The sequence below is a fragment of the Sturnus vulgaris genome, chromosome 30, assembly GCF_052056855.1.
Source record: "Sturnus vulgaris isolate bStuVul1 chromosome 30, bStuVul1.hap1, whole genome shotgun sequence".
NCBI lineage: Eukaryota > Metazoa > Chordata > Aves > Passeriformes > Sturnidae > Sturnus > Sturnus vulgaris.
The window spans coordinates 939545-953225 of NC_142272.1; the positions used below are offsets into that span (position 1 = coordinate 939545).

The 13681-nt window shown below is 63.1% G+C and overlaps 1 protein-coding gene across 1 annotated transcript; it reads left to right on the forward strand.

Moving 5' to 3' along the window:
• The first annotated feature begins 3179 nt into the window (after nt 1-3179).
• Nucleotides 3180-13378, forward strand: CDK2 (cyclin dependent kinase 2). The gene is given in 8 exon segments (XM_088180819.1): nt 3180-3475; nt 3567-3644; nt 5514-5634; nt 6654-6824; nt 7805-7906; nt 11611-11695; nt 11698-11813; nt 13146-13378. Coding segments are annotated over 8 exon segments (894 nt in total). The 5' UTR covers nt 3180-3359; the 3' UTR covers nt 13251-13378.
• The last annotated feature ends 303 nt before the right edge of the window (nt 13379-13681 follow it).

Genomic DNA, 13681 nt, shown 5'->3' on the forward strand with positions numbered 1-13681 from the left:
GGTCGCAAAATGGGGGGGGGGGTCCCCAATCCTGCACACGGAGGGGGGAGGGCCCCGGTTTGAGACTCAAGGGGGTCCCCGGGGGGACACCCATGGGGGGGCCCGGTCCTGGTGGGTGACACGGGGGGGACCCCGATGGCACAGGGGGGACACAGGGGGGACCCCGATGGCACAGGGGGGACACAGAGGGACCCCGATGGCACAGGGGGACCCCGATGGCACAGGGGGACCTTGAAGTCACAAGGGGGACACAGGGGGGCACAGGGGGACCTCGATGGCTCAGGGGGACCTCGATGGCACAGGGGGGACACAGGGGGGCACAAGGGGACCCCAATTCCAGTGAATGACACGAGGGCACCCCAATCCCAGCGGGTGACACGGGGGGACCTCGGTGGCACAGTGGGACCTTGATGTCGCAGGGGGACCCCGATGTCGCAGGGGGACCCCAATGTCACAGGGGGACCCCAATGTCGCAGGGGGACCCCTAACTTGCCCCCACTGGGGGTCCCCGATCCCAGTGAGTGACAAGGGGGGGTCCCCAATTCAGCACACGCAGGGAGACCCCAGTCCCAGTGAGCGACATGAGGGGACCTCGATGACACGGGGGGACCCCGATACCAGTGAGTGACACGGGGGGACCCCGAACTTGTCCACACAGGGGGGACCCCGATGACACAGGGGGGGACCCCGATTTTTCCTGCTCTGGGCATTTTCGTGTCTCCCGGTGCCGCTCATGCTGGCCACGTGTGCGGCGAGCCCCGTGACCCCCCCGGCGAGCCCCGTGACCCCCGTGTGCCCCCCGGGGCTGCTCCCCGTGACCCCCGTGTGCCCCTCGTGTGTCCGGTTGTGGTCCGGCCGCAGCCCGGTCTGGGCTCCTGGTGCCCGGTCCAGCCACTGGCCGAGCATCCCAGTTCGGAGCCTGTGGTGTCCCGGTCCCGATCCCGGTCCCTGATCCCAGTCCCTGATCCCGGTCCCTACCCCTGTTCTAATCCCCGGTCCCTGTCCCAATCCCCGGTCCCGATCCCAATCCCAGTCCCTGATCCTGGTCCCGGTCCCTACCCCTGTTCTAATCCTCAATCCCGGTTCCGATCCCTGTTCCAATCCCCGGTCCCAATCCCGATCCCGGTCTTGATTCCAATCCTGGTCCCTGGTCCCGGTGTCGATCCCGGTCCCTGTCCCAATTCCAATCCCGGGTGTCGGTCCCGATCCCGGTCCCTGTCCCAATCCTCCATCCTGGTTCCGATCCCTGTTCCAATCCGCGGTCCCTGTCCCCAAAGTCCTGATCCCGCTCCTGGGTTCCGCTCTGTCCCGCTCTCTGTCCCCAGTGTCCCAATCCCTATGCCCAGTCCCTGTCCCTGTCCCTGTCCCGGTCCCTGTCCCTGTCCCTGTTCCTGTCCCTGTCCCTGTCCCTGTCCCTGTCCCTGTCCCTGTCCCTGTCCCCATTCCGGTCCCCGATCCCGGTGCCGGTCTCTGTCCTGGTTTCAATCCCCGGTTCTAGTCCCTGTCTTTGTCCCGATCCCAATCCCGGTCCCTATCCCTGTTCCAATTCCCGGTCCCGCTCCTTGTCCCCATTCCAACCGCCTGTCTCGGTCCCTGTCCCCGTCCCTGTCACTACTCCAATCCCGTGTCCCTGTCCCCAGTGTCCCGATCCCAATCCCGGTCCCTGTTCCAATTCCCGGTCTCGCTCCGATCCCAATCCCGATCTCCGCCTTTATTTCAATCCCCTGTCCCCGTCCGTGTCCCAATCTCTGTCCTTGTCCCCGTCCCCTGTCCCTGTCCCCATCCCTGTCCCTGTCCCCGTCCCGTCCCTGTCCCTGTCCCGAATGTCCCTGTCCCTGTCCCTGTCCCCATTCCTGTCCCTGTTCCTGTCCCTGTCCCTGTCCCTGTCCCTGTCCCCGTCCCCTGTCCCTGTCCCATCTCTGTCCCTGTCCCTGTCCCTGTCCCCATTCCTGTGTCTGTCCCTGTCCCCATTCCTGTCCCAATCCCTGTCCCTGTCCCTGTCCCGTCCCTGTCCCTGTCCCGAATGTCCCTGTCCCTGTCCCTGTCCCCATTCCTGTCCCTGTCCCTGTCCCTGTCCCTGTCCCCGTCCCCTGTCCCTGTCCCATCTCTGTCCCTGTCCCTGTCCCCATTCCTGTGTCTGTCCCTGTCCCCATTCCTGTCCCAATCCCTGTCCCTGTCCCTGTCCCTGTCCCCGTCCCCTGTCCCCGTCCCTGTCCCATCTCTGTCCCTGTCCCTGTCCCATCTCTGTCCCTGTCCCTGTCCCCATTCCTGTCCCCGTCCCTGTCCCCATCCCTGTCCCTGTCCCCATCCCTGTCCCCATCCCTGTCCCCATCCCTGTCCCTGTCCCTGTCCCCGTCCCATCCCTGTCCCTGTCCCTGTCCCTGTCCCTGTCCCTGTCCCTGTCCCCGTCCCATCTCTGTCCCTGTCCCTGTCCCTGTCCCTGTCCCTGTCCCCGTCCCTGTCCCCGTCCCCGTCCCTGTCCCCATCCCTGTCCCCATCCCTGTCCCCATCCCTGTCCCTGTCCCCGTCCCATCCCTGTCCCTGTCCCCATCCCTGTCCCTGTCCCTGTCCCTGTCCCTGTCCCTGTCCCTGTCCCCATCCCCGTCCCTGTCCCCATCCCTGTCCCTGTCCCCGGTGTCCCCATTCCGATTCCCGGTGCCGGTCCCGGTAGTGTCTCTATCTCTTTAAGGGATCTCCCGCGTATGCTGACGTCACGCCTCTCTCAGCCAATGAGCGGCGGCGCGGGGGGCGTGGCCGGCGGAAAGGCGGGAAGCGGCGCGGGCGGGGCCGCCGCGGCTTTGGCGCGCGCGGGGGGGACGCGGCGGCCGCGCTCGGGACCCCCAGGACCCCCCCCGGGGACCCCCAGGACCCCCCCGGGACACCCCGACCCTCCCAGGGACACCCCCGGCCCCGCGACACCCCAGGGACACCCCCGGGGACATCCCCGGAGCCCCACCCCCACCCCGGATATCCCCTCCGGGACCACCCCCCACCCGCAGAGACCCCCGGGGACACCGCGGGGACACCGCGGGGACACCCAGAACCCCCCCCCCGGGGGACACCCCCCAACCCCGGGACACCCCCGGCCCCACTCGGCACAGCCCCACCCCCACCCCGGATATCCCTGTCTGGGACCACCCCCCACCTCCGAGACCCCCCCCCACCCTTGGGGACACCCCCAGGTCACCCCCCCCGCCACCCCAGAGCCACCCCCTGTCCCCATTCCCGCTGTCCCCTCAGCTTCCTCCAGCACCGGGACCCCCCGGTGTCCCCTCCCCGGTGTCCCCCCACCTTTGTCCCCCCTGTGTCCCCTCGGTGTCCCCCCGGTGTCCCCCCGGTGTCCCCCCGGTGTCCCCTCCATGGAGAACTTCCAGAAGGTGGAGAAGATCGGCGAGGGCACCTACGGGGTGGTGTACAAGGCCCGCAACAAGGTGACAGGAGAGGTGGTGGCACTCAAGAAGATCCGCCTGGACACGTGAGTGGGGGGGTCCCGGGAGTGGAGAGGGGTCTCCTGGGGGGTCCCCGGGGTTCACCCCCCCCTCCCTGCCCCCTGGTTGTCACCGCAGGGAGACCGAGGGTGTCCCCAGCACGGCCATCAGGGAGATCTCGCTGCTCAAGGAGCTCAACCACCCCAACATCGTCAAGTGAGTCTGGGGGTCCTGGGGGGGCTTTGGGGAGGCTTTGGGGGGAGATGTCACCGAGGAGGGGTCCCAGGAGTGTCCTGGGGGGGGTCTTGAGGGGTTCTGGGGGGCTTTGGGGGATCCTGGGGGGCTTCAGGGCATCTTGGGGGGCTTTGGGGGGAGATGTCACCAAGAAAGGGTCCCAGGAATGTCCTGGGGGGTCCTGGGGGGCTTTGGGAGGTCCTGGGGGGCTTTGGGGGGAGATGTCACCGAGGAGGGGTCCCAGGAATGTGTTCGGAGGGGTCTTGGGGGGTCCTGGGGGGCTCTGGGGGGAGATGTCACCGAGGAGGGGTCCCAGGAATGTCCTGGGAGGGGTCTTGGGGGGTCCTGGGGGCTCTGGGGGGACCCCAGGATGTGCTGTGACCATGCCAGGCCCTGTGGTCACTTGGGGACACTGTGACGTCCCCATGGCTGTGAGGCCCCCCTGGGTCCTTTGAGGTCCCCGTGTCCCAAAGCTGTCCCCATGTCCCTGTCCCCCTGTCCCCATGTCCCCATGTCCCTGTCCCCATGGCCCAGGGCTGTCCCCAGGGCTGTCCCCATGTCCCTGTCCCCGTGTCCCCATGTCCCCGTGTCCCCGGCCATGTCCCTGTCCCCATGTCCCCATGTCCCCATGTCCCCATGTCCGTGTCCCCAGGGCTGTCCCCATGTCCCCATGTCCCTGTCCCCATGTCCCTGTCCCCATGTCCCTGTCCCCATGTCCCTGTCCGTGTCCCCAGGCTCCTGGATGTCATCCACACTGAGAACAAGCTGTACCTGGTGTCCCTGTCCCCATGTCCCTGTCCCCATGTCCCCAGGGCTGTCCCCATGTCCCAGGGCTGTCCCCGGGCTGTCCCCATGTCCGTGTCCCCGTGTCCCCAGGCTCCTGGATGTCATCCACACTGAGAACAAGCTGTACCTGGTGTCCCTGTCCCCGTGTCCCCAGGGCTGTCCCCAGGGCTGTCCCCGTGTCCCCAGGGCTGTCCCCATGTCCCTGTCCCCATGTCCCCAGGGCTGTCCCCATGTCCCCATGTCCCTGTCCCTGTCCCCAGGCTCCTGGATGTCATCCACACTGAGAACAAGCTGTACCTGGTGTCCCTGTCCCCATGGCCCAGGGCTGTCCCCATGTCCCAGGGCTGTCCCCGTGTCCCCAGGGCTGTCCCCATGTCCCTGTCCCCATGTCCCCAGGGCTGTCCCCATGTCCCTGTCCCTGTCCCCAGGCTCCTGGATGTCATCCACACTGAGAACAAGCTGTACCTGGTGTCCCTGTCCCCGTGTCCCCAGGGCTGTCCCCATGTCCCAGGGCTGTCCCCATGTCCCCAGGGCTGTCCCAGGGCTGTCCCCGGGCTGTCCCCATGTCCCTGTCCGTGTCCCCAGGCTCCTGGATGTCATCCACACTGAGAACAAGCTGTACCTGGTGTCCCTGTCCCCATGTCCCTGTCCCCGTGTCCCCAGGGCTGTCCCCATGTCCCTGTCCCCATGTCCGTGTCCGTGTCCCCAGGCTCCTGGATGTCATCCACACTGAGAACAAGCTGTACCTGGTGTCCCTGTCCCCATGTCCCTGTCCCCATGTCCCTGTCCCCCTGTCCCCAGGCTCCTGGATGTCATCCACACTGAGAACAAGCTGTACCTGGTGTCCCTGTCCCCATGTCCCCAGGGCTGTCCCCATGTCCCCAGGGCTGTCCCAGGGCTGTCCCCGGGCTGTCCCCATGTCCGTGTCCGTGTCCCCAGGCTCCTGGATGTCATCCACACTGAGAACAAGCTGTACCTGGTGTCCCTGTCCCCATGTCCCAGGGCTGTCCCAGTGTCCCCAGGGCTGTCCCCGGGCTGTCCCCATGTCCCTGTCCCTGTCCCCAGGCTCCTGGATGTCATCCACACTGAGAACAAGCTGTACCTGGTGTTCGAGTTCCTGCACCAGGACCTCAAGAAGTTCATGGACTCCTCGTCCCTCAGTGGGATCGCCCTGCCCCTCATCAAGGTGACCCGGGGGGACATTGAGAGGGTCCTAACCCCCCATGGGGGACATTGAGGAGGCCCTAAACCCCCGGGGGGACATTGGGGACCCCATGAGTGTGTCCAGGGAGACCCTAAACCATCCTGGAGGACATTGGGGTGTCCAGGGGGGGTCACCAAACCCCCCTGGGGGGACACTGGGGGACCCTTAAACCCCTTGGGGTGACATTGGGGTGTCCAGGGGGGCTCTGAACCCTCCTGGGTGACTCTGGGGTCCCTCTGGGCACATCCTGGAGGGGTTTAGGGACATCCCCAGTGTCACTAGGGGGGTTTAGGGACACCCTGGGGACCTTCCAAGGACCCCAATGTGACTCTAGATGGGTTTAGGGACACCGTGGGTGACCCCAGTGTCCCCCAAGGACCCCAATGTCACCCTGGGTGTGTTAGGGGCACTCTGGGTACACCCCAGGGGTCCCCAACATCCCCCCAGCCAGGTTTAGGGACCCCGTGAACATCCCCCAACATCATTGTGGGGTCTTAACCCAAACCTTGGGGACACCCTGACCCCGATGTCCCCACTGTCCCCAGAGTTACCTGTTCCAGACCCCAAACCCACCCTGGGGGTCCCCTGGATCACTCAGGGGTCCCCTGGGTCACTCAAGGGGGGGTTTAGGGTCATCCTGGGGACCCCAATGTCACCCTGGGGGGGTTTAGGGGCACCCTGGGGACCCCAATGTCACCCTGACCCTGATGTCCCCACTGTCCCCACTGTCCCCAGAGTTACCTGTTCCAGCTGCTGCAGGGCCTGGCGTTCTGTCCTGTGACCCCAAACCCCAAACCCACCCTGGGGGTCACTCAGGGGTCCCCTGGGTCACTCAGGGGTGTCTCAGGGGGTGACCCCGATGTCCCCTCTGTCCCCAGAGTTACCTGTTCCAGCTGCTGCAGGGCCTGGCGTTCTGTCCCCAAACCCCAGACCCCAAACCCACCCTGGGGGTCACTCAGGGGTGTCTCAGGGGGTGACCCCGATGTCCCCTCTGTCCCCAGAGTTACCTGTTCCAGCTGCTGCAGGGCCTGGCGTTCTGCCACGCTCACCGGGTGCTGCACCGTGACCTCAAACCCCAGAACCTGCTCATCAACGCCGAGGGCTCCATCAAACTGGCCGACTTCGGGCTGGCCCGCGCTTTTGGGGTGCCTGTCAGGACCTACACGCACGAGGTGTGGGGTTTGGGGGGGTTTGAGGGGGTTTAGGGGGGATTTGAGGGAGTTTGGAGGGGGTTTAGGGGGGATTTGGGGGACTCAGAACCCCTTCAGGGTCCCTGTGTGAACCTACATGCACGAGGTGTGGGATTTGGGGGGGTTTTGAGGGGGTTTAGGGGGGATTTGAGGGAGTTTGGGGGGGTTTGAGGGGGTTTAGGGGGGATTTGAGGGAGTTTGGGGGGGTTTGAGGGGGTTTAGGGGGGATTTGAGGGAGTTTGGAGGGGGTTTAGGGGGGATTTGAGGGAATTTGGAGGGGGTTTAGGGGGGATTTGGGGGGCTCAGAACCCTTTCAGGGTCCCTGTGTGAACCTACATCCATGAGGTGTGGGGTTTGGGGGGGATTTGGGGAGGGTTTGGGGGGATTTGGGGGGCTCAGAACCCCTTCAGGGTCCCTGTGTGAACCTACATGCACGAGGTGTGGGGTTTGGGGGGGCTTGGGACAGGATTTGGGGGGTTTGGGGGGGATTTGGGGTCCCCACATGTGCCTACATTCAGGAGGTGTGGGGTTTGGATGGGTTTGGGGGGATTGGGGAGGGGTTTGGCAGGAATTTGGGGGGGGTTTAGGGGGGATTTGGGGGGCTCAGAACCCTTTCAGGGTCCCTGTATGAACCCACACACACGAGCTGTGGGGTTTGGGGGATTTGGGGAGGGTTTGGAGGGTCTTGGGTGGGATTTTGGGGGGGTCCCCGCGTGTACCCACACACGGGTGGGATTTGGGGGAGATTTGGGGGGGATTTGGGGGGCTCAGAACCCCCTCGGGGTCCCTGTGTGACCATGGTGGGGGGGGGGGGCTTGGTGGGAATTTGGGGATGGGGATTTGGGGTCCCTGGGGGTCCCAGAACCCCCCCGGGGTCCCTTTGGGGTTCCCCAGTGGGGTCAGGGGTGTCCCCAATGTCCCCAATGTCCCCACTGTCCCCAATGTCCCCTCCCCGGTGGCAGGTGGTGACACTGTGGTACCGAGCCCCCGAGATCCTGCTGGGCTGCAAATATTACAGCACAGCTGTGGACATCTGGAGCCTGGGCTGCATCTTCGCCGAGATGGTGGGTGACACTGGGGACACTGGGGGTGACACTGGGGACACTGGGGACACTGGGGACACTGGGGACACTGGGGGTGACACTGGGGACACTGGGGACACTGGGGACACTGGGGACATTGGGGACAATGGGGACAATGGGGACACTGGGGGTGACACTGGGGACACTGGGGACACTGGGGGTGACACTGGGGACACTGGGGACACTGGGGGTGACACTGGGGACACTGGGGACACTGGGGACACTGGGGACAATGGGGACACTGGGGGTGACACTGGGGACACTGGGGACACTGGGGACACTGGGGACACTGGGTGACACTGGGGACACTGGGGACACTGGGGACACTGGGGACACTGGGTGACACTGGGGACACTGGGGACACTGGGGACACTGGGGACACGGGGGACACTGGGGACATTGGGGACACTGGGGACACTGGGGACACTGGGGACACTGGGGACACTGGGTGACACTGGGGACACTGGGGACACTGGGGACACTGGGGACACGGGGGACACTGGGGACATTGGGTGACACTGGGTGACACTGGGGACACTGGGGGTGACACTGGGGGGACACTGGGGGGACACTGGGGACACTGGGGGGACACTGGGGACATTGGACACTGGGGGACACTGGGGGACACTGGGGGGGACACTGGGGGACACTGGGGGGGACACTGGGGGGGACACTGGGGACACTGGGGACACTGGGGACAATGGGGACACTGGGGACACTGGGGACACTGGGGACAATGGGGACACTGGGGGTGACACTGGGGACACTGGGGACACTGGGGGGGACACTGGGGGGGACACTGGGGACAATGGGGACACTGGGGACACTGGGGACACTGGGGACACTGGGGACAATGGGGACACTGGGGGGACACTGGGGACACTGGGGACACTGGGGGGGACACTGGGGGGGACATTGGGGACACTGGGGACACTGGGGGGACATTGGGGGGACACTGGGGACAATGGGGACACTGGGGACACTGGGGACACTGGGGGGACACTGGGGACACTGGGGACACTGGGGGGGACACTGGGGGGGACATTGGGGACACTGGGGGGACATTGGGGACATTGGGGGGACACTGGGGGGACATTGGGGACTCGGACACTGGGTGGCACTGGGGACATTGGGGACACCTGGGATGGGCCCTGGGTGTCCCCAGACCCCATTAAGGTGACACTGAGGTCCCCTGGGACACATCCAGGGTGTCCCCAGAGCCACCCCAGGGCGACTTTGGGGTCCCCCCAGGTGACATTGGGGTCCCTGGGGGTGTCCTGGGTGTCCCCAGGGTCCCCATGGGTGACATTGGGGTCCCTGGGGGGGGTCCTGGGTGTCCCCAAACCCCCTCGGGTGACATTGGGGTCCCTGGGGGGGGTCCTGGGTGTCCCCAGGGTCCCCTCAGGTGACATTGGGGTCCCTGGGGGGGGTCCTGGGTGTCCCCAAACCCCTCAGGTGACATTGGGGTCCCTGGGGGGTGTCCTGGGTGTCCCCAAACCCCCTCGGGTGACATTGGGGTCCCTGGGGGGGGGTCCTGGGTGTCCCCACCCCCCTCCCCCCAGGGGTGACCCCGCTGTGACGTCACAGCAGCCGTGGGAACAAAGGGACATTGTGGGGGCGTGGGGGGGGGGAGGGGACATCAGGTGACCCCCCCACGTCACCCGGGGTGACCACAACGTCCGGGGGGGTCACGAGGGGCTCACGGGGTGGGGGAGGGGACAAACCCCGGGAAAGGTCCCGGGGGGAGGGGACAGGACGGGACTGGGGACCCTGGGGTGACCCCGGACCCCCCCCGGGGTGGCTTTGGGGACCCTGGGGTGACCCCGGACCCCCCCAGGGTGGCTTTGGGGACCCCGGGGTGACCCCGGACCCCCCCAGGGTGGCTTTGGGGACCCCGGGGTGACCCCGGACCCCCCCAGGGTGGCTTTGGGGACCCCGGTGTCCCTTGGGGGTGTCCAGGATGTCCCAAGCCCCCCATGGGTGGCTTTGGGGTCCCCCCAGGATGTGCCCGGGGGGGGTCTCAGGTGTCCCTTGGGGTGTCCCCCTCCCCAAATCACCTGGGGAGGTCACCTGGGCGTGTCCCTCTGTGTCCCTGTCCTCACTGGTGTCCCCAAACCCCCCTGGGGGTGTCCCCAGTGTCCCCAAACCCCCCTGGCAGTGTCCCCTGTGTACCCAAACCCCCCCTGGCAGTGTCCCCTGTGTCCCCAAACCCCCCTGGGGGTGTCCCCTGTGTCCCCAAACCCCCCTGGGGTTGTCCCCAGTGTCCCCAAACCCCCCTGGGGGTGTCCCCTGTGTCCCCTGTCCCCCGTGTCCCCCCAGGGTCACTCACAGGGCTCTGTGTCCCCTCTGGGTGTCCCCTGGGTCTGTCCCCTGTCCCCTCTGGGTGTCCCCTGAGCTCTGTGAGTGTCCCCTGACCCCTGGTGATGGCCTCAATGTCCCCAATGTCCCCTGTAATGTCCCTGTGTCCCCTGACCCCTGTGATGTCCCTGAGTCCCTGCCATGTCCCCAATGTCCCCTGTGATGTCCCCATTGTCCCAAATGTGCCTGTGATGTCCCTGTGTCCCTAATGTCCCTGTGGTGTCCCCAATGTCCCCTGTGATGTCCCCAATGTCCCTGTGCTGTCCCTGTGTCCCCAGTGTCCCTGCATTGTCCCCAGGCTGTGTCCCTGTGTCCCCAATGTCCCTGTGATGTCCCCAATGTCCCCAATGTCTCCAATATTCCTGTGATGTCCCCGTATCCCTGTGTCCCCAGTGTCCCCTGTGATGTCCCCAATGTCCCAAATGTGCCTGTGATGTCCCTGTGTCCCCAATGTCCCTGAGTCCCCTGTAATGTCCCAGTGTCCCGAATGTCTCTGCCATGTCCCCAATGTCCCTGTGCTGTCCCCAATGTCCCCAATGTCCCCAGATCACCCGCCGTGCCCTGTTTCCCGGTGACTCGGGAGATCGATCAGCTGTCCCTGTGTCCCCAATGTCCCTGTGGTGTCCCATTGTCCCCAGATCACCCGCCGTGCCCTGTTTCCCGGTGACTCGGAGATCGATCAGCTGTCCCCAGGCTGTGTCCCAATGTCCCTGCATTGTCCCCAATGTCCCCAGATCACCCGCCGTGCCCTGTTTCCCCGGTGACTCGGAGATCGATCAGCTGTCCCCAGGCTGTGTCCCCAATGTCCCCAATGTCCCCCAATGTCCCCAGATCACCCGCCGTGCCCTGTTTCCCGGTGACTCGGAGATCGATCAGCTGTCCCCAGGCTGTGTCCCCAATGTCCCCAATGTCCCCAATGTCCCCAGATCACCCGCCGTGCCCTGTTTCCCGGTGACTCGGAGATCGATCAGCTGTCCCTGTGTCCCCATTCTGTGTCCCCAATGTCCCCATTGTCCCCAGATCACCCGCCGTGCCCTGTTTCCCGGTGACTCGGAGATCGATCAGCTGTCCCCAGGCTGTGTCCCCAATGTCCCCAATGTCCCCGTTGTCCCCAGATCACCCGCCGTGCCCTGTTCCCCGGTGACTCGGAGATCGATCAGCTGTCCCTGTGCTGTCCCCAGGCTGTGTCCCCAATGTCCCTGTGGTGTCCCCAATGTCCCCAGATCACCCGCCGTGCCCTGTTTCCCGGTGACTCGGAGATCGATCAGCTGTCCCTGTGTCCCCATTCTGTGTCCCCAATGTCCCTGTGGTGTCCCCAATGTCCCCAGATCACCCGCCGTGCCCTGTTTCCCGGTGACTCGGAGATCGATCAGCTGTTCCGCATTTTCCGGACCCTGGGCACTCCTGACGAGGCCGCTGGCCGGGGGTGTCGGCCCTGCCCGATTACAAAGCCACGTTCCCCCGCTGGGCCCGCCAGGACCTGGCCAAGGTCCTGCCGCCCCTGGACGACGAGGGACGCAAGCTCCTGGCGGTGAGGGGACGCTTTTTCCTCATTTTTCTTCATTTTTCCTGAATTTTCCTGAATTTTCCTGATTTTTTCCCCGATTTTTCCCGATTTTTTCCCGGTTTTTTCCCGTTTTTTTACCCATTTTTCGCACTTTTTTCCCACCCAGATTTCTCCTTTTTTCTCTCCCCTTTTTCCCATTTTCCACTTTTCTCTCCTGTTTCCCCATTTTTCCTTTTTTCCCTCTTTTCCCCCTTTTCCTTCTTTTCCCCTTTTTTCCTTCTTTTTTTCCCCCCATATTTCTCCTCTCCCCTCCATATTTCTCTTTTTTTTTCCTCCCCTTTCTCCTCCTTTTTCCCCTTCTTTCCAATTTTCCCCCTTTTTTCCCCCAATTTTTTCCCTTTTTTTCTGATTTTTCCCCCGCTTTTTTCCCCGTTTTTTGCACATTTTCCCCCCAGATTTCTCCTTTTTTTCTCTCCCCTTTTTCCCATTTCCACTTTTCTCTCCTTTTTCCCCTTTCCCCCCTTTTTCCTCTTTTCACTTTTTTTTTCTTTTCTTCCCCATTTCCCCCAGATTTCTCCTTTTTCTCTCCCCTTTTCTCCCCTTTTTCTCCATTTTTCCCTTTTCCCCATTTTTCTTTCCTTTTCCCATTTTCTCTCCCCTTTTTTCCCACTTTTTTCCCCTTTTCCCCCATTATTCCCATTTTCCCTCTTTTCCCCTTTTTTCCCCATCCCCTCTCTTTTTACCCCCTTTTCCTTTTTTCCTCTTTTTTCCCTCATTTTCCCCTTTTCCCTTTTTTCCCTTTTCCCCATTTTTCCCCTTTGTTCACCTATTTTCCTCTTCCCCTTTTTTCCCCCCCATTTTTCCCCCATTTTCCTCATTTTCCCCCCTCCCCCAATTTCCCATTTTTCCTCATTTCTCCTCCTTTTCCCCCCATTTTCCCCCATTCCCCCATTTTTCCCCTTTTTTCCCCATTTCCCACCTTTTTCCCCCATTTTTCCCTTTTCTCCCCCCTTTTTTTCCCCCCCCATTTTCCCCCATTTTTCCCCATTTTTCCCCATTTTCCCCATTTTTCCCCCCTTTTTTTCCCAATTTTTCCCCTTTTTTCCCCATTTTTCACCCATTTTTCCCCTTTATTTCCCCTTTTCCCCCCTTTTCCCCCCATTTTCCCCTTTTTTCCCCCCTTTTTTTCCCAATTTTTCCCCCTTTTTTCCCTATTTTTTCCCCATTTTATTCCCATTTTTTCCCCCCATTTTTCCCCATTTCCCCCCATTTTTCCCCATTTTCCCCCCCTTTTTTTCCCTATTTTTTCCCCATTTTGTTCCCATTTTTTCCCATTTTCCCGTTTTTTCTCCCCAGCAAATGCTGCACTACGACCCCAACAAGCGAATCTCGGCCAAGGCCGCCCTGGGCCACCCCTTCTTCCGCGATGTCACCAGAGCTGTCCCCCACCTGCGCCTCTGACCCCCAAAATGTCCCCAAAATTCCCTGAGACCCCCAAAATCTCCCCGTGGGTGGGGGGGGGTGGGGGGTCCCCAGGCCACCCCTCCCCCATCCCGGATTTGTGGCACTTACAGGTTGTCCCCTCTCCCTCCCCTCCCCCCCCCCAATGCCACCTCCTCGATGTCCCTTTGTCCCCTCCCCTCCCCCCCCGCGGTTTTTTTGGAGTTGGAAATTTTTTTTTTTTTTTTTTTGTAATTTCTGCAAAAAATTTGTAATAAAATTTCTTGGGTGATTTTTTTTTTTTGAGGGGGGGGCAGGGTGTTATTGTCACCTCTGGGCCTGGCCTGTCACCTCTTCTCCCCCTCCCCCAAATCCCGAGACCCCCCAAAATGTCCCCAAATGTCCCCAACCCCCCCCCCAAGTGTCCCCAAAATGTCCCAGCCCCCACCCCT